General features: G+C 61.5%; 3 protein-coding genes across 3 annotated transcripts in view; 2 read left to right on the top strand and 1 right to left on the bottom strand.

The window, feature by feature from the left end:
* Positions 1-1,518, top strand: part of MAP2K7 (mitogen-activated protein kinase kinase 7) — a 60,869-nt gene extending 59,351 nt beyond the window's left edge. Inside the window, exon 13 of the mRNA XM_073319085.1 lies at positions 1,318-1,518. Coding sequence (XP_073175186.1) covers positions 1,318-1,327 — 10 coding nt within the window. The 3' untranslated portion in view covers positions 1,328-1,518. The remainder of the gene's footprint in view (positions 1-1,317) is intronic.
* A 127-nt stretch (positions 1,519-1,645) lies between these two features.
* Positions 1,646-14,159, top strand: LOC140900978 (transforming growth factor beta receptor type 3-like). The gene is given in 18 exon segments (XM_073319064.1): positions 1,646-1,696; positions 2,613-2,724; positions 3,241-3,419; positions 4,334-4,459; positions 5,223-5,391; positions 5,958-6,287; positions 6,290-6,594; positions 7,100-7,289; positions 7,753-7,934; positions 8,438-8,599; positions 8,865-8,954; positions 9,333-9,506; positions 10,004-10,324; positions 11,006-11,144; positions 11,553-11,624; positions 11,903-12,013; positions 13,504-13,617; positions 14,073-14,159. Coding segments are annotated over 16 exon segments (2,700 nt in total). The 5' UTR covers positions 1,646-1,696; positions 2,613-2,672; the 3' UTR covers positions 13,602-13,617; positions 14,073-14,159.
* Positions 14,160-14,430: 271 nt separating this feature from the next.
* Positions 14,431-19,086, bottom strand: LOC140900982 (uncharacterized). Its single transcript, XM_073319090.1, has 6 exons — positions 18,884-19,086; positions 18,361-18,567; positions 17,478-17,683; positions 16,273-16,416; positions 15,851-16,016; positions 14,431-15,155 (listed from the first exon to the last, which is right to left on the bottom strand). The coding sequence occupies exons 1-6, from the start codon at positions 18,954-18,956 to the stop codon at positions 14,941-14,943; spliced, it is 1,011 nt and encodes a 336-aa protein (XP_073175191.1). The 5' UTR covers positions 18,957-19,086; the 3' UTR covers positions 14,431-14,940.
* Positions 19,087-26,551: the final 7,465 nt, after the last annotated feature.

The raw sequence follows: 26,551 nt of genomic DNA, 5'->3' as shown, positions 1-26,551 counted from the left end.
CAGCGCTGGTACAAGTTTGCCAGGTCTCAGAGTGGCTGATCAGTCCCTGTGTGCCGCTGTTTCTCCAGCAGGGAGGTGGCAAGTGAGAGTCAACGGCAGAAGGAGAAGCTGCATCCCTTGCATCTTCTCTCCCCTCTTGCATGTGTTTAATGTGCAAATGCATTACCCACTTTTCTTTCTCTTCTGCGTCTTTAATAAGAGGGCAAAGGGGTGTTTAATGGGCTGTTTGCTGGGGGACTAAGCAGGCTGATGGCTCTGGTTACCAAACCCCAAACCTTAATGTCAAATAGGGACAGGGTCACGTTAACATCTTTCATTCTTTGGGACCTTCTATTCCATCTAGATTAACACAACAACCGTGAGACAGGGATTGAGCCAGGACTGGCTGTGTGACCTCGACCAAGGCCTTTGAACCCTGTGCCTCATTTTCCTCTTCTGGGGGTAACACATCTCTGCCTTGTTGGGCTGGTGTCAGTGAGCAAGCCCTGGAGGATGCCCTGGGCGGGTGAAGCAGACATGTTAGGCCCAGGCTGCTGGGAAGGGGTGTGGGTATCTCCACTCTCCAGTCCAGCTGTTGTTTCATTGTCCTAGCCAGTGATCCATGAAAGCAGCTGCAAATTACCTGTGTTCCACCTTGCAGCCCTTCCCCTCACCCCTGCCGTGTGGGTGGCAGCGAGTCACAGCGACCCAGGGTTTGGCTGCCTGGGGGTTAGCGCAAGGCCTAGAACCCAGCGCCTCTCCCACCCTGCCTGCATTAATCATAAATCCATCCATCTCTGGGGCGACCCAAACTCCCCCCTTGGGCAGCTGGTTTTCTTTTCTTCCTGGCCCCCATGGGAGGAGATCGGTATCTCCCACCTCCTGGCGCTCAACAGCTAGGGCCACATGAGTGCAACAGGGCTCAGCCCTGCCAGACGTTCACCCCCTGCTTGCCTGGTTACAGATGGGCGGAGTAACGCCGGGGAGACCAAAGGTGGGAGGTTGCGTCCAGCTCTGGGGTACGGCACATCAACAACGGGAGGGGGTTCACTTTGTTGATAAAGAGCATCTCTCTGTCTGTGCCCTACCAGGGACTGGCATCTTTTTGAGTGGTGGGGAGGGGGCTGGGATGCAGGACTCCTGGGTTTTGTGCCCATTTCTGGGAGGAGAGGGTTGGGATGCAGGATTCTTGGGTGCGATTCCCTTAAAAACCGTTGGGAGTCTAATCTCTCCCCTCCCCTGCTCTCTGGTAACCTGACCCTGAGGAGTTGTTATTTTTAAACCTCCCATTGACCCAGATTATTTGTATTCTTCCAATTATTTTTAACTTCCCTGCAGGGAGCAATGAATCCAGCCAGAGCAAAGGGACCCGATGGCCATGGGCCTCTAAGCCCCAGGGACCCACTGCTTTCTGGACTGGCATAAAAGAGCCAAGATCCCTTTGCAGCCTGCGCCCACAACCACCTGGAACCCAAGAGTCCTGGCTCCCAGAACCGCCCCCCCCTCCCAAGCCTCTTTGCTGTTCTGCAATCAACGCTGCTGCAAGGTAAAGGTGCCCTGGCAGCCTGCTCGTGAGTAGGGTTTGCCATGACCCTGTTCCATGGGGATCTGGCTGGATGTGAGCGGGGGCTGGATTGGAGTCTGATCCCCTCCCAACTTTGCGTCTGTCCTGGATCCAGCTGACACCGGATCAGACTGTGTGGCAGTCCCAGAAGAGGTACCCCAGGGACAAGTCAGTCCCTTGGCATGTCAGTGAGGGGCAGGGGTAGCTGGGAATGGGGAGGAAGGAGTGGGGAATGTTTCTATATGGAACAAGCCTGAAGAGGCACTGGGAGCCAGGACTCCTGGGTTCTATTCTGGGCTCTGGGAGGGGAGTGGGGTATAGTGGTTAGAGCAGGGGGGCGTGGGAGTCCAGATTCCTTGGTTCTTTACCATCCTCTGGAAAGGGAGATGGAGTCCAGTGGTTAGAGCAGGAGGCTGGAAATCAGTGGGACCGTGGGCATATCTTACCCTCTTGTGCCTCAGTTTCCCTATCTATAAAATAGCAATAAAGGCAAACCTGGGGAGTTGGGAGGCAAAATTAATCTCTTTAAAATGCTCTGAGATGCATCAATCTTGTAGGTAAACCTTCCCCACCCCACCCCATCCCAAACTGGGTAACCTGGCAGGAGGGGGAAGGAGTCTGGGAGCAGGGGATACAGGTCTCCTGCTAAGCAGGAAGAGGTAGGGGGGAGGATAGTGGGACACCCTTCCTAGGGGGAGGTGTCTAAATACTAGGAGGGAAATCTCATTATTGCCCTGAAGCAGCCCCCCCATGCTACTTGGGGGGAGCACTCCTGGGGTGTGTCCGTCCTTGTGTCACATACTTCCCCATCCCCTGTCTGGATTCTTGGGTGAGGAGGATCCCTAGTCTCAGCCAGGGAGTAACACTGACCAAGTCGTGTGAGGATGGAGGAGGTACATGCTGCATCCCAGACACTGAATGACTGGGCCCCTGGACTTCCCCTTCTCTTGCCCTGAAACCCCATGGCCCCCCACCACCACAGCCCCCTCTATTCTGGGTCCCAGAAACCCCTCCCTCACCCTGGAGCACCCCCGGCACTCACTACAGTTTTCTCTTTCTCTCTGCCTAGGATCACCCCGCCGCATCCCCTGGTCAGATCGGGAAGTCCTGCACACCGGGATTGCAGGGGATGGCAGCTTGGAGCCCGATCCTGCTGCTGCTGCTGTGGGGCCAGTCGGCAGGTGGGTGCCGGGGGAATGGGGAGGCCAGTCAGGCCCCCACTGGGAGATGGATGGAGGGAGAGGGGGTGTCATCAAATGGTCAATGTGTGTCCCAGTGCCCTACTTCCACCCTAACCACTAGACCAGTGGTTTTCAAACTCTGTATTGGTGATCCCTTTCACACAGCAAGCCTCCGAGTGTGACCCCCCCCCCCTTATGCATTAAAAAGGAGGGTAATTTAGTAGGGGTTGTGAGCCCTATGGAACTGACAGCTTGCAACCTCCCTGTAACCTTCTGAGGGCTCACGGTCCCCCAGTTTGAGAACCCCTGCACTAGCCCCCACTCCACTCCCAAAGCCAAGGATAGAACCCAGGAGTCCTGGCTGCGAGCCCCCATCCTCTAACCATTAGACCACCCTGCCATTTCTGGGCGGGCAGGAGGTTCCCCTTCCAGGCACAGACCAGCTGCCCCCACTTTGGGAACTGCACTCCTTTGTCTGGCTCCTGCTGACCAGGGCCCTTTCTCTCTCCTCTACAGCCGCCTGGCACTGGGCCCTGTGCCAGGCTCGCCCGCTGTCCGCTCACCACCCTGTGCTGGGCTTCTGGGAGCGGATCCGTGCAGGCACGGGTTGTGCCAGCCGGGGGCGCTCGGCCTCGGGCCGGGAGGTGCACGTGCTCATCCTGCGGGGGCTAGCGGGGAGGATGGGGGCCAAGCAGGTAGGTGGGAGGGAGTGTCCCTTCCCTGTCGTCTTCCAGCTTCACCCTGGGCCCCCCACCTCATCCCCCTTACCCCCTGCCCTCCATCCTGTGCCCTCTTCCTGCTCCCTCCCCCAATTCCACCGTCTCACCCCCTGCGCTCCACCCTGCCCCCTTCCGTCCATCTTCCTGGTCTCTGTCCTTCACCCTGTGTGCCCCAAGTTGCCCCTTCCCTCTGCCCCACCCCCTCACTCTCTACCTTGGCCCTCTCACACCTCCTCACTCCCAGCCCTCCACCCTGTGCCCCCCAACCTGCCCCTTTTCTCTGCCCCACCCCCTCACTCTGCTCTCCACCCTGCCTCTCCCACAACTCTCACTCCTGCCCTCCGCTCCACCCCCTGGCCCCCTTCCCTCCAACTTGTGCCTCCTGCCCCCACCCTGTACCCCCACCCTGCCCCGTTCCCTCTGCCCTACCCTCTCACTTCCTGCCCTTCATCTTGTACTCCCACCCTGCCTCCTGCCCCTCCACTCTGTACCCCACAGCCTTGTCCCCTGCCCTGCATCCCACATGCCTCCCCTCCAGTCTGTGCTCCATGCCCCCTGCCCCAATCCTGTCCCCAGCCCCCAGCTACATAGTCCTGCTTCCTGTCCCTGCCATCCCCATCCCAACCCCATGGCCTGTGCTCCCACCACGCCCCTTCCCCCAACCCCACTGCCTCACCCCCTGCCCCCACCACACTGTGCCTCCCTATAGCCACCCCTCCCACTCTTTTTGGTGCCCCAGCCCCTCAGCCGGCCACATGCCTGCCCTGTGCCTCCCACACCTCCCCTTCCCCACAGCCCCCACACCTTTCCCTGCACCCCCAGCCCCATGGCCTTGCCCCCTCCCCTATGTGTCTGAAGCTCCTAATGCAGGGTCCTTTGCTCCCTCCTAGGTGAGCCTAGAACTGGGCCCAGCGCCCCACGGCAGAGCCCCTATCTTTGTGCTCAGCTCCCAAGCGCCCGTGGTCTGGAGCCTCCAAACGGCCCAAGTGGCTCTTGGGGAGCAATGGACCTTCCAGGTGAGGGTAGGGGCAGCTATGGGGCTTGGGTGAGGGTGCCTGTGGGAGGGGAAGGGGGGTAGGAGGGCTGGGAGGGGAGGGCAGGGACATCGGGGCAGCTGGGGGAGGGTGGGGCAAGCAGTGAGAGTGGAGGAAGCCTGGGAGGCTTGGGGCAGGTGGGGAGTGGAGCTGGCACAGGTGTGGGGGGAAGTGTGGGGCCAGCAATTGAAAATGGGGAGGGCTGTGGTGGATGGTGGGGGGCTGGAGGTAGCTGTGGCAGGGGCAGGTGAGCAGTGGGGGTGGAGGCAGGCAGTGGGAGTGGTGGAGGGGTGGGAAGGGGGGGCTGGAGGTCACTTCTCTTTACTGGAGCTGGAGCAGGGTCCCTGGATGGGACAGTGGGTGCAGAAGGGCAGGGTGGGGGCTGGGGACCTGGGAGCATTTGGAGGCAGAGGAGTTTGGGCCCAGGGGCAGCGAGAGGAGTGGGGTGGGTGGAGCAGGGCTGGGTGGGAGAGGGGCTCTCAGGCCCAGGAGCAGCAGGGGTTGGGGGGTTCTGGCCAGGGGCAGTGGGGATAGGGGCCCAGGTTGGGAGGCCGAGGTATTGATGGTTGGAGGATCCTCCCCTCGACAGTTAGCCCTGGGGCTAGGAGGTGTGAGGAACCCAGGAGTCCTGTGGGGGCTGGGAGCGATGGGGAGCTGTGGTGGGAGTGGGGGGTATGTGGCACCCCACTGGGGGATGGGATGTCCATTCCCCAGGTGACCTCTTACCTTTATGCCCCCCCTACAGGTCTCCCCGGGCTCCAGAGTCTCGGCCCTGGGGGGTGTCTCTGTCATTGAGACCCGGCTGCCCCAGACCCCCCGAGGGCTCCTGCGCTGGGCGCATGAGGAGCACGGCGGGGTCAGCTCCCTGGCTGCGTATTGGGGCGTCAACACGGTCTATGTGCGGCTGGGAGATGGTATGGGGGGCTGGGGATTGAACCCCCGTGTCAGTGTGGGGAGGGATTCAGGGTGGCTGGGGATCAGATCCTCATGTCAATAGCGGGAGGAAACCCAGGGGGGCTGGGGATTGGACCCCTGTGTCAATGGGGGGAGGGATTCAGGGTGGCTGGGGATCAGATCCTCATGTCAATAGCGGGAAGAAACCCAGGGGGGCTGGGGATTGGACCCCTGTGTCAATAGCGGGAGGAAACCCAGGGGGGCTGGGGATTGAACCCCCGTGTCAATGGGGGGAGGGATTCAGGGTGGCTGGGGATTGGACCCCTGTGTCAATGGGGGGAGGGGACCCTGGGGAGCTTGGACTCTGATCCTCATGTCCATGGGGGGAGGGGACCCAGGGGGCTGGGGATTGGACTCCATGTCAGTGCGGGAGGGGACCTTGGGGATTGGACCTCAGCCCCATGTACCTGAGGGAGGGAATCCCAGGGAGATATTGGGGGATCTACCCTAGGAATCCTGCATTCCTTAAGGGACCTCCGGGGTTAACCCTGCAACCTCCCCAGCCCCTCTGCATTCTCGCTACCAGATGGGGTCTCGCCAGGTGCCTGCAAACCTCTCAGGAACTTCCTCTCCCCGACCCACTTTGCCTCTGACGTCCAACCACGGCCCTTGCGGGGCTGCCTGACCTCTGACCCCCCATGGGACCCCGAAGTTCACGTCATCCTCTCCAAAGGAACCAGGCCCCGGTATGAACCGTATATCAGAGCATCTTCCGGGGCTGGAATAGTGGGGGGCTGTGGGTCGGGATTGAGGGGCACCAACAGAGCTGGGGGGCAGTGGGGAGCCCAGGGCTGGGATAGCGGGGGAGGGGAGGGCAGCTGCGCATCAGGATTGAGGGGCACCAGCAAAGCTGGGGGGTGGGGGGGAGCCCACAACAAGGACAGAGGGGGCTTTGGGTCAAAATAGAGGGCCACTGGCAGAGCTGGAGGGCTCTCCACCCCTGTTGCTGCTCAGCCCCATGGCAGGAAATGCCCAGCCTAGCTGATGTTGGGGTCGGGGGGTCCTGCCGTGTCTCCAGGCCCCCAGCACATCTCACTGTGGAGCTCCAAGCGCCCCAAGGCTGCTGCTCCCCCCGGCTGGAGCTGATCGTGGTGCTGAAGAGCGAGGGCGCCATCAGCTGGCTGGTCCGAATCCACCACGTGGCTGGGCGACTGCGAGTCCTGGTAAGAGAGGGGCTCCCTGGGGATGGGAGAGGGGTTACAGGGGCCAGGAACAGCCCCCCCATGCACAGAGGCTGCTCCCCCTGACCCCTCCCCACCATCAGTCTCTCCCCCATGACCCTGACCCTTTGGCCTGATGCCCCCCCCCCCGACATCTTCTGAGCCCTCATGACCTTTAACCTCTGATACGGCTTCTCCTCCCGGCCTCAACCCCCTCTGGCCTGGTGCCCCCCTGTTGCCATGGTGAACCCAGGAGTCCTGGTGCCCAGCCCGGCTCCGCTGGTTCCGAGCCCTCTAACTCCTGACTCCGTGGCTGGGGTGGAGTTGCCCCCCTCTGGAACTCCCCAGCCCCTCCTTGTGCCGACACCTTGTTCACCTGGAGTTGCTCCTTGGTATAGCATTGCCCATGATGCCCTGCTCCAGCCTCAGCCTGATCACCCTGAGGTGGAGCACGGTCCGGGTTGGCCTTGGGCTCTGTCACTCTGCCCTGCCCTCCCTTTCCTTACAGGCATCCCACAAGGTCTCGGTCAGCTGCACAGAACCAGAACCAGACCTGGCTCTGAGCAGCAGCATGTCCCTGGGCCTGGCCTATGCCAGCGACCCCATGGCCTGGGCAATGGAGCAGGGGCTGCCTGGGGTCACATCTTACACGGAGGCCGAGCAGGTGAATAGGTTCCTGGTCATCGTGGGGCTGGATGGTAGGTGACTCCTTCGGGGGCAGGGAATGGGCACAGGGTGCAATGCCACGAGAGGGCCATTAGGGGGCCCTCCTGACTCAGACCCTGCCCTGCCCCCAGTGCAGGGGGAGCTGCAGTTCTGCCCTGTGGCCCCCGCTCCCGAGGCACAGCCAGACCCTTGGTGGCCCCCAGTGGTTGGAGAGGCTCATGCCCCAGATGATGCCCTCACGCCTGGCATGTCTGTCCTTCCCAGGGCACCGTCACATCCCAATCCCCAGTGCCATGGTGAAAGGGGAGAAATATGGGGGACTAGGACATAGAGCTGGGCAGTTCTCAATCCAGCCAGCAGGAGGCAGAGTTGCTCGCTCGCTCGCTCTCTCTCTCTCACACACATCCCCTCACCCTGTTCTTCAGCCCTATTCAACCCACATTGGCCCTGTTTCCTTCTTCCCCTCTACCCCCTCACTCTGTTTTCTCCTGCTAGGGGACCCCAAGGCTCCCCACCCCTCCATTCCACCCCCTAGACCAGCCAAGATCTCCCCAATGATCTGGGAAAGGAGCCGAGCGGCGCCAGGAGGCAGGAGCGCTGTGGGGCTGGCGGGAGCTCTGTCTGTGGCGTGTCTGAGCGAGAGGGTGGTAGCTCATGTCAACAAGGACATGCTCCAGGTGAGGAATTCCCTTGTGTAAACAATTCCTTCAGTGCGGCACTAGGGGGCGCTGTGCTGCAGTGAGTTCCGTGGGGGCTCAGCAGGGGGCGCTCTGCCCTCACAATCAGTGCTGGCCCCAGAGTGGCACTAGGGGGCGCTGTGCTGCAGGGAGTGTAGGTGCGGCTCAGCAGGGGGCGCGCTCACCTCACAATCAGTGCTGGCCCCAGTGCAGTGCTAGGGGGCGCTGTGCTGCAGGGAGTCAGGTGGGGGCTCAGTAGGGGGTGCTCTGCCCTCACAATCAGTGCTGGCCCCAGTGCAGTGCTAGGGGGCGCTGTGCTGCAGGGAGTTCCGTGGGGGCTCAGCAGGGGGCGCTCTCACCTCACAATCAGTGCTGGCCCCAGTGCGGCACTAGGGGGCGCTGTGCTGCTGGGAGTCAGGTGGGGGCTCAGCAGGGGGCGCTCACCGCTCGCAGTCAGTGCCGGCTGTATCAGTCTCATAGTCTCCCTCACCTGCCTCGGCCAGGCTGCCAGACTCTCCCCAGCCCGAGTGACCCTGCGGGACCCCAGCTGTGCCGCCCAGTCCAATGGCACCCACTTCCTGCTGGAGTCCTCCCTGGCCGGCTGCGGCGCCCTGCGCATCCCAGCCCTAGGCCCCACCTCGGGCATCGTGCGGTACCAGAACGCGGTGAGCTGTGGTATAGAGGGGACAATGAGGGGCTGAGTGTGAATGGGAGGGGGTAGATGTGAAGTGAAAGTGTCTGGGGGTCTGCAAAGGGGATAGTGTGTTAAGGGAGTCGAGGGGACCAGGACAGGGTCAATGGGGGCTGGATGGGGCTGGAGGAGCGGGAGAAGTGTGGACGACTGGGAACGGGAAGGCTGGGGTTAATGGGGCCTCGTCTGACGCTCTCATGTTTCTGATTGTGCCAATTGCTCCCCACCCCTCCCCCCAGGTGGTGCTCCGGGGCAGCGGGCCAGGGGTAGCGCTTGGGGGTTCCCCACTCCCGGCGAGACAGGCTGAAGATAGCTCGGAGTCCATTGAGGTGGGCAAGGGGGGAGGGGAGGCGTCTTTGGCTGGGCAGTTCTGGTGCTGCTGTGGGGCAGGTCCCTCAGGCCCTTTCAGTGGGGGAGGACCTGGGATTGGCGGATTCCGTCCAAAACTATTGGGAGCAGCTCAAAGTGGGGAAGCATGCTGGGCCCACTCTGAGCCCCCTTGAGCTGGGATGGGGCTTTCTGGCTCCCAACGGCTCCTGGCTCAGTGGGGACCAGGCAGCAGCTGTGGGGAGATGGAGGGCCTTGGTAGGAGAGGTGTCCTAGGGCTTGGGAAGACAGGGCTAACTGGGGAGTCTCTAGGGCTGGAGTTCTGGGGGCTGGTCCCCATGTCCCCTACATCCCTCACACCCTCCGCTCCTTTCCCACAGTTCTCCTGCTCCTCCCCAAGCCTGAGCCAGCCGTCCCGCTCTGCCAAGCCCATCCTGGATCTTCCCTTCCACCTGGGCCGTGTCCTGCTCAGCCTGGAGGTCTACAGCTCGGAGGCCTTCACCAAGGCCCAGGGACCCTGCACGGTGTCGGCCAACAGCCGCGTCTTTGTGGAAGTAACTGAGGGGGAGGGAGGCACCATCCAGCCCCATGGCACTGGGATCTCCCTCCCCTCTGCCCCAGCAGGCCTGGGGCTTTGCCCAGTGCCCCATCACCTTGGGAAGGGCAGAGCTCTGAGGGGCTGTGCTAGCCAGGTCTCCCCCCGCCCCACCAGGCTGGTTAACCTGCTGGAGCTGTGGGGTTCTCTTCCCCAGGCCCCTTCCACACCCACAGGGGGGTTGCTCCAGCCTCTGGGGCAGAAGCTGTGGAGAAAGTTACAATATTAATCTGGCAGGAGGTCAGATTGGTGGTGTTAGAGCAGGGGGTCTGGGTGTCAGGACTCCTGGGTTCTATCCCCAGTTCTGGGAGGGGAGCAGGATCAGGGATTAGACCGGGAATGGGTGCCAGGACTCCTGGGTTCCATGCTTGGGGGTGAGATCATGTTTGTGGAGTGGGACCCAGCTGGCCTGAGGTGTCCTGTCCCCTCCCCTCCTGATCTCAACCCTCTGTGCAGGCTGCTCTGGCTGCCTTCGACCCCTGGCTCAGCTTCAGCATCCGCCTCTGCTTCCTCTCGCCGAGCTCCTCCTCCTCGCTGGACTCCCCCTACATCCTGGTGCGGGGGGGCTGCCCGGCTCACCCCGACGTCTCCCTGCACCCACCCTACAAGGGGGCTGCAGGCCAGGCACCGCCCTCTGGCTCCCAGGAGCTACAGCGCCTCAGCTTCCTGCTCCGGCCCCTCTACAATGACTCCATCCAATTCCTGCACTGCCGCCTGGCCCTCTGCGCCCAGGAGCCCCAGGGCCAGGCTGGGGCCTATGGGGGCGCCCTCCCTCAGGTCTGTACCGTGCTGCCGGATGCCACCCCTGCTCCAGCCTGCTCCAGTGCATGTGGCTCTAGCCTGCAGGCCACGGGGAGGATAAAAGCCCAGCTACTGCTGCAGCAAAGGCGGGGGAGTGTCTCCTTTAGCTCAGATGGCAGAGGGAAGTGGCCCCAGTTCTACCCTGGCCTCCAGGGGTTGTCCCCCAGGCTGGATTTCTACCCTGGGCTGCAGGCAATGCTGGAAACACCTGGATGGGCTGGTGGCTGGAGGGGAGGGGCTGAGTCCCCCAGGACAATACAATGGTCCCTGCTGGGGGGGTGCCACAGGGGGCCAACTCTGCCTGTGGGTTCAACGCTGCAGGGGCTGCTCTGGGAGGAGAATGGAGTCCAGTGTTTACCGGGTCAGGCCCCCTGGCTTCCATCCCCAGCCTCTGGGAGGAGTTTGGGGTCCAGGTCACAGTTGTGATCCCTGGCAGGCAGCTGCGGGGTCTGACTTTCTCTCTGACAAATCAATGTCAATCTATAAAAATTCAGACAAGCGTGGCTGGCCTCAAGAAGGGGGTGGGATCCCAGGGCTAGGAACCGTGCGGTGGAGGGAGGGGCTGGTGCTGAGACTGGGAAAGTTTGGGGGGTGAGGGTGGTGAGGTGAGCATCCAGTACTGGGAGGAGGTGCCTGTCTGAGCCTTGTCAGTTTCAGTGTGGGCCCCAGGCCGGGGCATGCACCAGCAGCCGTGTGGGGGAGCCGGGCAGCGGGCGGTTCCAGCACACCTTCACCAAGCCCATCATCGTAACAGCGGGGAGCCTGGGCAGAGCCACCAAACCCACCCCAGGAACAGGTGAGACCTGGACGGGTTGGGGGCTGGTTATGGGAGCAGGCAGAGAGACTGCAACACACCAAGGCCCTGATGCAATCACCCTGCAGTGCAGCACCCCCTAGCACTGGGCTGGGGCATTGGGGTCAGCACTTGACTGCGAGGGGAGAGCGCCCCCTACTGAGCCCCTGCCCTGCTCCCTGCTGCACAGCGCCCCCTAGTATTGGGCTGGGGCATTGGGATGAGCACTGAGCCAGGGGAGAGCGCTCCTCACTGAACTCCTGCTCCCAGCTGCACAGTACCCCCTAGTGCCATGCTGGGGTATTGGGGACGGTCAACACTAACAGCCAGGGGAGAGCACCCCCTGGAGGAGATCAGGGGCTGTCTCCATCCTTCTCTCAAAGTGTTTCTGGCTTCCTTGTCCTCTCCCAGCAGATCCCTTTCTGGTGCCCTTTCCTCCGGCTGGCAGGAGGGGGAAGGTGCTGAAGGGAGAGACACCCCCTGGTAAGAGATGCCCCCTTCATATCACCCCCTAAGCCCCCTGCTGTCCCACTTGCCTTGCAAGCTGGTGAGAGCACATAGTTCTCCTTGGTTTCAGTGGGAACAGAGGGCATGCTGGGAATCAGGATTCCTGGGTTCTATTCCCTGCTCTGGGAGGGGGTTGGGGTCTACTGGGTGAGAGCAGGTGGAGGAGGAGTCTGGGAGCCTGGACTCCTGGGTTCCACCCCCCCCTCCCCCCCAGCACTGGCTCTGCATCTGCTCACTCTCCCCGTTCCCCACAGCCCCCCTGCCCCAGGGCCTGGAGCTGCCCACTGTGGTGGGCATCGTCTTCTCAGCTTTCGTCATTGGTGTCTCTCTCACTGGGGGGCTCTGGCTCATTCACTCCAGAACAGGTAGGAGGGGCCGTCGGTTGAGGTGGGGGTCAGATGGATGGTGTCCCCATTGATCCAGTTGCCATCCATGTACCACCCCCCCCTCCCAGCTGGGCCATATCCTAACCAATACATTTAGGAGTCGGGGTGGGCTTGTCATGTGTCACATGCATGTGGAGGGGAACCAGGGGAATCCCTCTCTGTATCCTGGAGTCTAAAGCTACCAGCATCCCTGGAGCCCCAGGGAAAAGGCCCCTTAACTCTGGGAGGGGATGGGGGAGGGGGTCTTGGAGCTAGAACTCCTGGGTTCTGTTCCAGCCCTGGGTGGGGAGTGGCATCTAGTGGGTTAGAGCAGGGAGAGGCTGAGAGCCAGGACTCCTGTGGGGCTAATGGTTAGAGCAGGCTGGGAGTCAGCATGTCAAAGGGTTACTGATTCCTAGCCCTCTTCCCTAAAACACCCTTAAGTTATGTTCCCCTTGGCACACTGCCAGTCCCAGCCCTTTCTCCTAAGCTCTGACGGCCTTGTCCTGACCACAGGATTCACACCAGGGCCTTTCCTTCTAGTGAAGCTTCCCCCAGGCGCTCTGTCTTGTGCCAAGTTACACCGATAGCCTGCGGGACTCCCTGCCACAAGGTCTAAAGGTTTAGCTGGCGTCAAATAAAACTGGATGGCTGTAGCTAATGGGGGGGGTGGCAGAGGCAGCATGAGATGAATCCAGGCAGCAGATGACACTTGAAGGGTGGGATTCAGTCTTGACATGGGGGGGGGGGTAATCCTTGTTCCTTGCTATGAGCTGGTTGAACTTCTTGCCACAAGGGCGCTGTGAAGCTGGGAGTTTAGCAGGGTTCAGGGAGGGATTTGATGGTTCTACAGTGAATGAGAACAATCCAGAGACACCAGCATGGCTGCCAGGCAGACCCCGGGGCATGGGAAGGGCTGCAGTCCCTCTGGTTTCCTTGCTAACTCTCCCTTCTCAGTGATGGCGGGCTAGGCAGGGTGGTGCAGCAGTCTGGGCAATAGCCTGGATGTGAGAGGCTAGGGTTCAAGTCACTGCTCTGGCACAGCTTCCCTGGGTGAGCTTGGGCAAGTCACTTTAAAAAAAAAAAGTGCCTCAGTTTCCCCATCTATACTAGGAAGCTAATAGCAGATGCCCTATAGTATGGGGGGGGTGTTATGAGGGTAAATATGGTAAAGATTGTTCTGGGGCAGCTACTACAGTAATGGAGGCAGCTAGGTGCTGGAGATGGGCAATTATTCTAGAGCTGCCACTGCCAGCAGGCCCCTCTCTGCCCAGCAGGGGGCAGCAGCAGGCGCCAAGTGGCCACCTAGCTAGTGCCCAGTATTATCCAGGGTGCAGGGGTGGGCTGCCCTGATAGGGATCCCCAAGCTGTGGCTCCCTTGTACGGTGATCCCTGGCCGTTCCTGCCCGGGGCTGGGCTGGGTGGTGTCCCACCAGCCGCCCCCCCGTTGCACTCCCAGGCCGGGGTTTCTAACACCCGGCTTGTTCCAGATCCTGCTGAAGTGCCACCTCCAAGTCCCTCAGCCCCAGCTGTGCCCCCCGCGTTGCCGGCACCTGATGCTGCTGCGGTCTGCGCCCCCCTGCTCTAGGCGCTCAGAGACCCAGGTACGGGGGGTGGCAGGACTCTCAGCCCCCCCCCCCCCCAATTCCCAGGATCTCGAGTGTGACTCATGGTGAATGAGGCACAGTTATGGGAGCACGGGGGAGGGTTGGGAGCAGGGGATGCACTGGGGGCAGAGCTGGGGGGAGGCAATGCAGTGGGGCAGAGCACGCACTAGGGACTGAAAAGTGCACGCTGCAGCTCAACCCCCCTGTGGGGGCTGCCTGGGAAATACCCCCCCGCCCACCCGTGGAGGAAGGAGATACCGTCAGTGCGGAGATGGGGCCCCAGCCCTGGGTGGGGCCGGGTGTTTGGAGATCCCCCAGCCTGGGTGGGATTCCCTGCCGCAGGGCGGGCTGTTGAGCTGTGGGGGATGAGTTGAGCTGTGGTGAATGGTGGAGCATGGGGGTGGATGGGGGGGGCGCCCCCACTGACCCATCTATCTGTCTCCCTCTGGCAGCTCACAGGGGCCTCCCTGTCCGTGCTCGTGGGGACACTCTGGCACTGGTCCCACCATCACCATCACCTCCTGCAGGCACCCGGCCCTGTGGCTCCCAGGATCAGCAGCCAATCGGACTCTGCTCAGCACAGCCAGGGTGGCCACTGGGGGAAGGGCCTCTCCACCTGGCCCGGAGGGCCCCCTCCCTGTGAGCAGCAGGCCCCACGGCATTGGGACTGCGGCACTGGCTGGTTCTTTGCCGGCTGCGGGGAGCGTTCACGCTTTCTGGGTATAAACGTGACCGTGGAGGATGGGCCGGTGCTGCCCGTGTGGTGTTGTTCGCGGCGTCGCTGCTGCCAGGGGCTGGGACGCAGGCTGCTTTCCACTCACGTCCTTTAATTCTCCGCCGGCAGCCGGGGGAGGGTTACAGCGATGGGCCAAGGAGCCATCTCTGCTTACTGGGGCGCAGGGCAGAGCCCGGCTCACATCTCTCCCCTGCGTCGGGGGCCACAGCCCCACAGCTCAGCCCTCCCTCTCTCCCATCCCAGCCCCCAGGGGAGATGCTCATGCCAGGAGCCAAACCAGGCTGGTGCTCCCCCCTTGCCCCAGACAGTGCCCCTGACTGTCCTACTGTGCCCACCTTCAGCTATAGGGGGACCGAAGGTCTGGCTGGCACGAGGGGGTCACGAAGGGCAGGCAACTGAGTCCTTCTGCCGGCTCCGTCACGTGGTGGCTGTGGGGCCCAGCAGCACCTGCCAGGTGAGGGGGGGTGGGGTGCGATGGCAGCTTGGGGGATGATCTAGGAGCCCCCCTCAGCTCTGGGCTTTCTCCTCTGGCCTCTACAGCTCCCCCTGCAGGCCGGGTGTCCCAGACCCCACCTGTCTGGCCCCTAGCGGAGGGCACCCAGTGCCTGGCCACCCCCGGGGCTGTGGAAGAGCCCGTGGGTCTCCTGGTGGCGCCGGAGGTCCACCTTGCGCTGGAAGCCCTTGGGGCAGAGGGAGCAGGCGAAGGGCTTGTGCCCGGAGTGCTTGCGGCTGTGGGTGATGAGGTTGGAGCTCTGGCTGAAGGCTTTGCCACACACCTGGCATTTGTGAGGCTTCTCACCTGCGGGGAGAGGGAGAGAGGTTAGGTGTGGGTGCTGCAGGAGGGGCCAGGATCCCTCAGGCCTCAGCAGAGAGCCCCAAAACTCACCCAGGGTCCTGCAGGACTGGAAGGACCCTAGAGTAGCAGGGCCCCCACCTACCCAGCCGGCCACGGGCCCATGCACCCCCCTCCCCCTATACAGCCACAGGCCCAGCACAGCCTGGATCCTGCTTGGGCTGCAGTACGGGCATGGGGTCGATGCTTGCAGCCCCGTGACCCCCTTCACCTGCCCTTCCCTGATCAGGCCCCCAGGTGCTGCTGTTGCTCCAGGGAGTTGCGGAGGGTGGGAGCTGGAGCAGGCGGGAGGGACCAGTTTGTGCAGGGCGGGACATGGAGGCAAGTGCATCAAATGTCCCGCTGTTCAGTCCGGCTGCAGATCCCGGCCTGCAGCCCCTGCTGTCCCAGCCCTGGGCTCCCACCAGCTCTGCTGGTGCCCCCCAAGTCTCACCCGCAGCCCACTGCTGTCCCACTCCTGGGCGCTGGTACCCCTAATTCCCAAGCCACAGCTCCCCGCTGTCCCAGCCCTGGGCTCCCCAACAGCTCTGCTGGTGGCCCCCAGTCCTGACCCACAGCCCCTGCTGTCCCAGCTGTAGGGTCTCCCCCAAATCTCTGCCAATGCCCCCTGTCCTGGGGAGTCCAAGCCGGCTGCCCCTCACCGGTGTGGATGAAGGTGTGTTTCTTCATGTCGGATTTCTGGTGGAAGCGTTTCCCGCAGAAGGGGCAGGGGAAGGGGCGCGTGTCCGAGTGGATGAGCAAGTGGGTGGAGAGTGTGGATGAGCGCTTGAACTGCTTCCCGCAGATCCGGCAGGGGAAACTCCTCACCTGCAGGGAAACCCATCAGCTGGGGCCTAGCGGGGGGGGGGGGGGATTTTTGGGATCTGCAGCAACCCCCCGGTCTCCTCCAGTGGCCTCCCCTGTATAGCCCTGCCTTCACCCCCCACCATGTTAGACCCATGGCTGCCCCCTGCCCAAATGGATGCCCATCCAGGCCCCCAACACCTCCCACTGCTGCAAAAGATCCACCTCGAAACCCCCATTTGTATATCACCATCCACCCTCCCCCCCAGGCCTCACCCACCTCTGGCTTCCCTTTGCCCGGGCAGGGAGGGGCAGGCTGGTGCTGCAGGCTGCCTGGGTGTCCACACATCCCCCACGGGGCCATGGGGCTGCAGAGCGTTGAGCATTTCAGGTGGCTGCCTAGCCGCTGAGCTGCAGGGAGGCCCTGGGGGTGGGGAGAGAAAGGGGGTCAATAGGGGGAGCCTGCCCCAAATGTACAAGCTGGAATTGATGGTGGCCATGTAGGGTGGGGCTGAGACCACCCCAAATTCATCCGGGCAGTGACTGAACCTAGCCCCTCCAGTGCCTGGACATTTGTTGGGGCCAGCCTGGTTCACCTGCCTTTGTTCTACAGCCACCTTCTCATGAGTCTGACCCGGAAACCTCACAATTCCCCCCCTCCCACCTGCTTTGTGATCTGACACTGGGGAAAGGGGCCCACGGGGCAGCCCCTGGCAGGGACGGGGCTCGCTTACCTACCAGCCCCCTCCACCCAAGCAGGGCGAGTTTCCACCACACAGCGTGGCAGCACCTAGCACCCCCTACAGGGACAGAGCCGGCATCACACTAGGCCTGCACAGAGTGCTACACTCCCTGGTCACACCCTAAACAGACACAGGGTGGAAGGGTAAACTGAGGCACAGAGTGGGGGGGGGAGGAACTTACCCAAGCAGATCAGAGAACCCTGGTCCCCAAGTCCCAGTCTGGTGTTTTGTCCACTAGGCCACTCTGCCACTTGTGCCTGCCCCAGAGACCCCCGCCCAGCTGCACAGGGGAAGCGTAGCCCCATGCTGGGCAGCACCAGGCTGGGCATGGGGAGGGGGCTTCACTCAGCTCTGTTTAAAGGTGGGGGTTGTGAATGGGACATGGGGCCTTTCCCCTCTAGGGGGTGCCAGCTCCCATCTTGCCCCAGGGTGGGACTAGTTGGCTCAGGGGGCAGGGAATGGGACATGGGGCCTTTCCCCTCTAGGGGGCGCTGGATCTGATCCCGCCCGAGCTGGCAGTGGCAGGGAGTGGTGCCCGCATGAAGTGAGGTGGGAAGGGTTCTTCACCCAGTTCCCAGGGGCAGGAGCCTCCAAACAGCCCCATTGCTGGCAGCCCTGAGGGGAGGCCAAGCGCTGGAGAGGGTTGGAGCTCCGGGGCTGGAGCACGCGGGGAGGCCTTAGCTCCCAGGGTCAGCAGGGCGAAGGCCTCAGCCCAGTCCTTTGGGGGTGGGGGGGCCGTTACCTTGTCACAGCAGCTGCACCTGTGTGGTGGCTTGGAGAGGAGCAGGAGAGATCCCAAGAGGCCAGAGGGCTCCTCGGCGTCCCCTCCCAGCTCCCTCCTGGAGCACAGAGCCGGCGGCAGGACGCTCTGCACCAGCTGCTTCAGCTCAGGGCTGCGATAGCTGCTCCAGAAGGGCTTGAATGACACATCTGGGGGGCTGCTCACGCCTACGGGGAAACAGCAAGTGAGGGACTGGGCCATGCAGCCTTTCCCCTCCAGGGGGCGCCGGCTCCAGCTGGCTCAGTGGGCCAGTGATTGGGACATGGGGCCTTTCCCCTCCAGGGGGCGCCGGCTCCAGCTGGCTCAGTGGGCCAGTGATTGGGACATGGGGCCTTTCCCCTCCAGGGGGCGCCGGCTCCAGCTGGCTCAGTGGGCCAGTGATTGGGACATGGGGCCTTTCCCCTCCAGGGGGCGCCGGCTCCAGCTGGCTCAGTGGGCCAGTGATTGGGACATGGGGCCTTTCTCCTCCAGGGGGCGCCGGCTCCAGCTGGCTCAGTGGGCCAGTGATTGGGACATGGGGCCTTTCCCCTCCAGGGGGCGCCGGCTCCACTCCGGCCCCAGGGTAGGGGACTGGCTGGCTCAGAGGGTGGGGAATGGGACATGGGTAGTTGCTGTTATGTAAGATGAGGTTAGGTGGGTCTCAGTCCAGTTCCCAGTGGGGCAGGTGGCCCCATCGCAGAGCTGGCCACCTGCCTGCCACGGCCCCCCAGAGCAAGGCCAGATGGGGCTGAGAGGGGGATGGGAATTGCACCTGGAGAGGGAAGCTGGGAGGCTGGGGGTGATGGGCTGGTGTGGGATTGGGAGAGGCTCCCCCAGGGGAGGATGGGGCTGGTTGTGGGGTTACCTGGCAGGGGCCGACAGGCCCAGCTCTGGCTGAAGTCCATTTCGGAGGGGGGGCTGCGCCGTGCCTGGCTGGTTGCCCCATCCCTATCCTGCACCCCCCAGTTTGCCAAGGTCCTGGGATGGGCTCTGCTCCCTTCCTCTGCCCCCTGCCCCAACTCGGGGGGCCAGGCCAGCGCCGGCCCTGCTCGGGGTGCTCCCCAGGCTGGGTCTGGAAGGAGGATTTGCTGGTGAGATTCTCTAAGCCTCCCCTCCACCCCCAACCCTGGGCTGGGCAGGGCAGGGCAGGCAAACCCCCGGCCTCCAGGTGAGCTCATGGGGTGGGGAGGTTTGGGGGTTCTCGCCACATTCACCCAGCCCCACCCTTCCCATTCCCTGCCCCTCCCTTGCTCTCCAGTAGCGGGTGCCCTTCTTCCCTTGCCTGCCCCCTTCCATTCCCCTGCCCCCTCCCGCGCATTCTCCCTTTGAGGGAACTCGTTCCCCTCACCTGCTGCCCCAGCTCACCCCTTCCCCCTGCTCCCACTCACCGCCAAGCCCCTCCGGTCGCTGCCCTGAGTGGTTTGGGCCCCTCTTGCTTCTCACCAGGAAAGAGCGCGGCATCCTGGCAGCTGCGGGATGGGGAGAGTCACTATGTGGCTGGCCCAGCCACTACCCCTTGGAGCCTGTCGGGGGCACTGAGCCAGTTGAGAATGGCCCGGTCAGGCCTAACCGGTCGCTGGTCTGTAGTGGGTCCCAGTAGGGGCAAGTCACTAAGCAACCCCTCCCGTCTCCTGCCCCTCAGTCATTCTCTGCAGACAGGAATGGGGGTCAGGACTCCTGGGCTCAGTGCCCAGCTCTGGGCGGGGAGTGTGGTCTAGTGGTTTGAGGGTGTGTGTGTGTGGGGAAGGACTGGGGGTCAGGACTCCTGGGTTCTGCCTGTCTCTGACTTGCTATGTGACCTTGAGCCAGTCCCTTCCCCTCTCTGTGCCTCAGTTGCCCCATCTGTTCATTAATCTCTGTGAAGTGCTTCAATTCACAACTCCAGATGCCCTTTCCTGCCCTGGACCTGACAGTGCTGAGTGCAAGGACCAGGCTTTGCATCTGTTTGTACAGCCCCATGCACAAGGGCGCCCAATAAACCATGGGGCTGAAGGGTCTGTCCCCAGGAACAATCAGATGCTACCTCACACCACTAGGGGCTAGTCATGACTCCTGCCTGGCCCCGCGAGGGGCAGGTCAGGGTATCCCAGTTAACTGATGGTGAAGAGACCTGTTCTGAGGTCATGCAGCAAGACTGTGCCAAAACGGATACTGGAACCCAGGAGTCCTGCTCCCAGCCCTCCCCCTCCATCTCTAAGCACTAGATCCCACTCCCCTCCCAGAGCTAGGAAAATAACCCAGGTGTCCTGACTGCCAGCCCGCCCCACTCTAACCACTAGACCCCTCTCCCCTCCCAGAGCTGGAAAAAGAACCCAGGCATCCTGACTCCCAGCCCCCATCTAGCTGCTAAACCCACTCCCCTCCCTCACCTGGAAACAGACTAGAGCCAAGCCGCGCCTCTGACAGCAGCCACAAGAGGTGCTGTACAAATGGGCCAGAGCTCAGCTGGTGTAAATCAACTAGGCGCCAACTGCAAACATCTGATTTTCACCACCTGGGGATCTGGCCCCAATGACACCAATGGAGTGACACCAGTTTACACCAGCTGGGGATCTGGCCCAAGGTACGGCAGGAAGTTTTCCTATACAAAACTGGTGCAGGAGCCATCCCAGCTCCCCCTGAGCGACACTGGCCCACCCCCCTCCACCCCCCGCCCCCCGGAGGTGGGGGCTCGGCTGCTTTTAGAGCCTCAGAATACCCTACTTACTGCCCCCCAGGGCGGGAGATGATCAAGTCAGTGGCACCAGCAGGTTACGGGACAGTGCCCTGCAGAGCCCCAGCTCCAGACATGGCCCCCCCAGGGATAGAGCTGGAGCCAGTACAGTGCGGGTTGGGTCGGGGTCACGGAGCGACAGCGGTTCAGGATGCTGGGATAGAAAGAATGGGCTTGTGTTTACAGCTGTCGGACGGGAGTGGTCTGTAGTGGGTTAAGGCATGGTGGAGCTGGGGCTCAGGACTCCTGGGTTCCATTTCCTGCTCTGGGAGGGGAGTGGGGTCTAGGGGGTAGAGCAGGGTGGGCCTGGGAGTCAGGACTCAACGGTTCTATTCTAAGCTCCGGGAGGGCAGTGGGGGGGTCTAGTGGTTATAGGTTGGGGGGCTGGGAGTCAGGATGCCTGGGTTCTGTTCCTGGCATCCAACTCTGCGAGGTGTCCTGCCCAAAAGGGCCCTGATTGTGTCTAATCTCCATACTATTTCCTGCCATGTGGAAGCCCCAACTGTACCCGGTCTGGACAGACACAATCCATCAGCAGTAAGGAAGCCGTGGCAAGGCACTCGCATGGACCTCGCACCCCCAAGGGTTCACTCACCTGCAGCCTCCGCGCTGTGGGGGAGCCTCTGCGGGTGGCTATTCCACCACCTTTGCCATCTCAGCCTGAGAGCCGGGGCAGGGCAGAGCACTCGTGTGACGCGCAGCCAATCAGGCTGCCGGACGGGGGCTAACGCTCCCCACTGCAAACCACAGCTGGCTTCCTTCTGATCCGAACAGGCGCCTAACTGCCAGCTGCAAGGCAGAAACCACTGGCTGGAGGCAAGGGGGCGGGGGTGTCTAGTGGCAGCAGTCCCTGATCCAGCTGTGCATTCAGCAGGGAGCTGGGGCTGTTGCAGTTAACTGGGGCCATCAGCTGAAGGTCCTTAGATTGGACGCACTCTCTCTTGCCCCAAAGCAAAGCGATGGGCCCAGATTGTCCCCACGCTGCAGTTTAGAGACCCCATCCATCTGTTGATCAGGCTCTTTCCGCCAGCCCATAACGCACGCACGGCCTCTCTATTTTACCTACCAACCTGGGCAGAAATCTGCGCTCTGAAACCAGGCAGCTCACTGCAGGGCCAGCAGGGGGAAGCATGAGGCATTGCTTTTGTGTAGAGCCTACAAAAACGTCTGGAGGGAGCCGATCTCGAGTCCAGCTACATCATTGTGATGGAGATCTCTTCCCCACTGTCATGCCGGGTGCTGTGCAGACAGCGATGGAGACTGGAGGCCCTGTTGTGCCAGGTGCTGCGCAGATGCCTAGCGAGACAGACAGCTCCTGCTCACAGGAGTTTACAATTTAAATAGATGGGAGAGATGTCAAATTCCCCTTTTACAGCTGAGAAACTGAGGCCCAGATCCACAGAGATACTTAGGTGTCTACGTGTAAGGGGACTGTTGGGCCTTTACTAAAGCTCAGTGTGTGTGTGTGTGTTGGGGGGGGGGGTTGGCTAGCTCCCAGTACCAAAAGACATGGGAAGAGTCCATGAGAAATCAGTCCCCAAGGGCAGTGGGGAGAGGCCAATATTCCAGGTCAGCCTGATTGACGGGGCGGGCAGGTTAATCAAGGAGTCAGGAGGCCAGGGGGTTCCCACCCTCCTTGTGAGCTGGAATTGCCTGGGTCAGACAGAGTGGGGCTGAGCTAAGGCAAGAGCAGGGGCCCAAGCTGAGCTGGGGAGCAGAGCCGTGCCAGCCAGAGAACCAGAGAAGCAGCCCAGGGAACAGACGTGTGCTGGGAGCAGAGCTGCAGCAACCAGAGCTAGAGGGGCCAGAGAAGCTTCCCCCAGCAGCAGCTGTGCTGAGGAAGGGTGGAGCTGGGGCTGGAGCAGCTGGGGGAAGCGAGGCGGGACCCTCGGCAGTGGGCCCAGTGCAGGGAGATGGCCCCCAGCCAGGGGGCTTTGCAGGCCAGACTTGGAGGGGGATCATAACCCCAATGGGGGAACTGATGCGAGGAAGAAGGGTCCTGCCACCTAAAGCCTGAGGGCGTGTGGCTACCGCCAGAGCAAGTGTCTGACCCGCAGCATCCCTGCAGCACAGCCAGGCCTGGGACATGAGGGACAGACTGTGAACTGCCCTGACATCCCAGAGACGCTGGTTGTCATGTCCCCTGCCACAGAGAGGGGTCACGTGATTGCCTTAGCTTTTTAAAATTGATTGCTGTTTAATACATTGTATTTGCTTTGAACTGTATGTGATGATCAGTGGGTCAGGGAAGCGTCCAGAGCAGAGAGAGCACCCCGGAGTGGGACACCCTAGCCCCTGCCCTAAGTGACCATGACAAGGCTGGGGGTCAAGCCCCCCAGGAATCCTGGGCCCAGCCTTGTTGGGGTTACAAGGACTCTGCCACAGGAGAATGGAAAGGCAGCCCTGGAGGTCAGGCAGCCTCTGGGTAAAGGGAGCGGAAGCGAGGACTCAGATACTTTCACTAGCCCATTCCACTGGGGTCGTGTATAAGCCAGGAAAGTTCCCCACAATAGCGGGACCATTCCCTGGCTTCCTTATTCACCCTCGTGATCCACAAAACCCCTCCTGGCGGCTGTCAAACCCTGTAGGTGCCTAAACTTGGCACCCGTGTTTTCAGCATAAAGTTTCCTTTGGCACCAAGTTTCAGCCTCTGGGCATGCACACTCCTGTCTCCCTCTACTTGACCGGCACCTAAGCCCCAGACATTTGTGAACCCGGGAAGCTAAGCAGAGGAGCGCCTGCCTCAAGTGCAGGGCCTGAGCCGGTAGTCGGCCTCCCACTCCCATTCGGACGTCAGCCAGAGAAGACAGTGGTACCACCCCCCAGTGTTTCAGGCCAATGGTCGGGCACTCCGCAGGGATGGGGGGGACCCGGGTCCAATCGCCCTCCTACCTGCGGGGGAGTGAGGATTTGGACAGGGGTCGCCCACATCCCAGCTGAGCGCTCAAGCCACTGTGCTAAAGGTGTAAGTGGGGAAGCGTCACCCCCTCCTGCCATGCAAAGAAACAGGCACGGCTCTGATTCTCACCACAACCATCTTGGGCGCCCCCCCCCGCCCCCAGCAGAGGGCTTCCCGCTGTGCATTGCTAGAGGGTGGAGGCATCTACCGGCAGCCCTGATTTGTGCTGAATGCCACGAGAGGGGCGGGGCTTCAGACACACCCCTTTTGTCAGCATCGCCCCATTGGCTAGTTTTGACAGCTCGTCCCCCAGTGTGCTGGTTTTTGTGGGTCCTATTTGACAGCCCCACAATGGATGGGAACAGCAGATATGGTCTGGCGGAGCGGTGGGAGCAGCCCTGGATGGGCCCTGCCCTGCGATGGATGGGGATAGCTGATACGGATGGGGGGACGGGAGCAGCCCTGGATGGGCCCAGCCCTGCGATGGATGGGGATAGCTGATACGGATGGGGGGACGGGAGCAGCCCTGGATGGGCCCTGCCCTGCGATGGATGGGGATAGCTGATACGGATAGGGGGACGGGAGCAGCCCTGGATGGGCCCCAGCCCTGCGATGGATGGGGATAGCTGATACGGATGGGGGGACGGGAGCAGCCCTGGATGGGCCCCAGCCCTGCGATGGATGGGGATAGCTGATACGGATGGGGGGACGGGAGCAGCCCTGGATGGGCCCTGCCCTGCGATGGATGGGGATAGCTGATACGGATGGGGGGACGGGAGCAGCCCTGGATGGGCCCAGCCCTGCGATGGATGGGGATAGCTGATACGGATGGGGGGACGGGAGCAGCCCTGGATGGGGCCAGCCCTGCGATGGATGGGGATAGCTGATACGGATGGGGGGACGGGAGCAGCCCTGGATGGGGCCAGCCCTGCGATGGATGGGGATAGCTGATACGGATGGGGGGACGGGAGCAGCCCTGGATGGGCCCAGCCCTGCGATGGATGGGGATAGCTGATACGGATGGGGGGACGGGAGCAGCCCTGGATGGGCCCTGCCCTGCGATGGATGGGGATAGCTGATACGGATGGCGGGACGGGAGCAGCCCTGGATGGGCCCAGCCCTGCGATGGATGGGGATAGCTGATACGGATGGGGGGACGGGAGCAGTGCTGGATGGGCCCCAGCAAACAGAACAGCAAGAGGCCTGTATTGGTCCCTGTTCCACTCCTCCAGCCCTGGAAATTCAGAGGGCCGGGAAGAAGGCAGGAGCAGCCCCTCTGTCCCAGCCAATGCACATCCAGCACTGTTGGAATACAGCCACCTCTGTGGTGGAGTTACCGGCTTGAATCACAGCCATGGGGGGCGGTTTTGGCCAGGACACACACTGCTATTGCAGAGGGATCTTTAAGGTCTACACCCAGGCAGACAGGGCTTTAAAATCTTAACAGAGTGCTCCACCAGCAGTCAGCTGCTCCGAACCCACCTGCCTGGATGATAGTTGACTGCATGGGGCATTGCTGGGTCCAGCTCTCAATCCTTCAAGCAGCTCCTGCAACATGCACCTCTGAACATCCTCCCCATCGTGTCAGCCATGTGCCAGTTTCACTCTCTTGCCGTCTGGTTCTGCTCTGACTCACGGGAGCCCTGATTCCCCTGCCCACTTCCTGTCTCAGCTGGGAGGCTGTTTGCACAGATCTCGCTCTGGCCGGGCAGGCTGGCTCAGTGCAAGAACTGAACGGGCAGTAGGGGTGATGCCTTTGCTCTGATAAATCCTTCTCATGAGCAGCAAGTCACAAATATCTGGTGTGTGCAGCAGTTGAGTCCATATGCCATTGGCTGCCAGCCTGGCTCAGACTGATGGGCCCATCTAGCCTGGTATCCCACCTGCGGCAGCGTCCAGCACTGCTGACCTGGTAGGAGCCTGCCCGGTGCAGCCATTGACAGCGGAGGAGCAACTCAGCTTCACTAGATATTCCAGCCGAGAGCAGCTCAGATCCCCCCAGCTCAGCCAGAGGGAAACTCCTATTTGCTGCTGAGGCACCTGCCCAGCCCTGCTGTTCAGACCCCAACTGCAGCAGCATGTACTGTCCACTGCTTCGCCCGTCTCTATGGAGGGGAAGCTCGCAGGGTCCCTGCTAATAGGGAACTCGAGCAAAAGGCCAGCAGGGCAATTGTGGCTCACAGCCACAGGGCAAGGAGTGGGAGTCCTGGAAGGGAATTATGATCAAATTCAGGAGCCCTGGCAAAGGGATATCTGGCCAGGGTCACCTCGACAACAGCCTGAGTTTGGCGAGAGCCCGCTCAGCACGGGGGAGAGGGCAGCCACGCACAATGATCCGCACGAGGTCAGAATGTGAGTGTCGTGAATCTCCCCTAAGCGGGAGATCTTACCCCACTAGCCTTCCTTTATGGTGCATTCAGTCATGGCTCTGGGGTCCCACAGCTGCCAACTAGGACTGGACTGTGTGAGATGGACACCAGCCCTTCAAGAACCGGGACTCAGACCCACCAAACAGCCACCATCAATTTTCACTACCTGAGCTGGGCTGGCTCTGAACCACTGACCAAGATGGCAAAGGCTTTGGGCAGGATCCCAAGCTGATGTAAATCAGAATTGCCCCATTAAAGTCAGTGGAGTGATACTGATTTACACCAGCTAAAGATCTGGCCCGCTATGTCCCATATCAGTTCTCCCCTCACCCCTTGCATAGAGTTTAAGACCAGAAGGGGCCACTATGCTCAGTGTCTGCCCTCCAGCATGATCTAGGCGAGAGCAACGCACCCAGGGCTCCCAGCACACAGCCCATATCTCGTGCTTGAGCTACTGCAGCTCATTGAAAAACACTTCTGCTCAAGTGCTGGAGAATCCACCCCGCACCAGGTCATTTCTGGTGGTCAGTCACCCCTCTCCTCATTTGCACCTTATTTTTAGTCTATATTTGTCTGGTTTTAAATTCCAGCCACTGGACTGCGTGATGCCTTTGGCTGCTGGTCATAAGAGCAGCCTTCTCCCAACCCCGAGTACAAAGGCAGAAAAGATCCACTGGCTGGAAGCTGAAGCTAGATAAATCCAGGCTGGAAATAGGACGTGCATTTTAATGGAGAAGGAAATGAACTACTGGGACAATTTCCCAAGAGGTGCAGTGGATTCTCCATCACTTGGAAGACCGACTCAAGAGTGGCTGTATCTTTCTCTGTGTGAGCACGCGTGTGGTCTAGCTCAACCACAAGCTATGGGCTGGCTGCAGGAGTCACTGGGCGAGGGTCTATGTGGTTTATGTTATACTGGCCAGACTACCTGATCACAATAGTCTTTTCTGGTCAATCTGTGAATATTTTTAACACGCTGACATTTTCCAGATGCGCTCCGGAAGAGGTGCTGACCTGCCGGCCTTCCCAGCCACGCCTGGAACAGAAGCGCCCTACAGAGCCCAGAGGCACAGAG

This window comes from Lepidochelys kempii, chromosome 20 (genome assembly GCF_965140265.1).
Source record: "Lepidochelys kempii isolate rLepKem1 chromosome 20, rLepKem1.hap2, whole genome shotgun sequence".
Lineage (NCBI taxonomy): Eukaryota > Metazoa > Chordata > Testudines > Cheloniidae > Lepidochelys > Lepidochelys kempii.
This window is presented reverse-complemented; position numbering and strand designations above follow the sequence as displayed.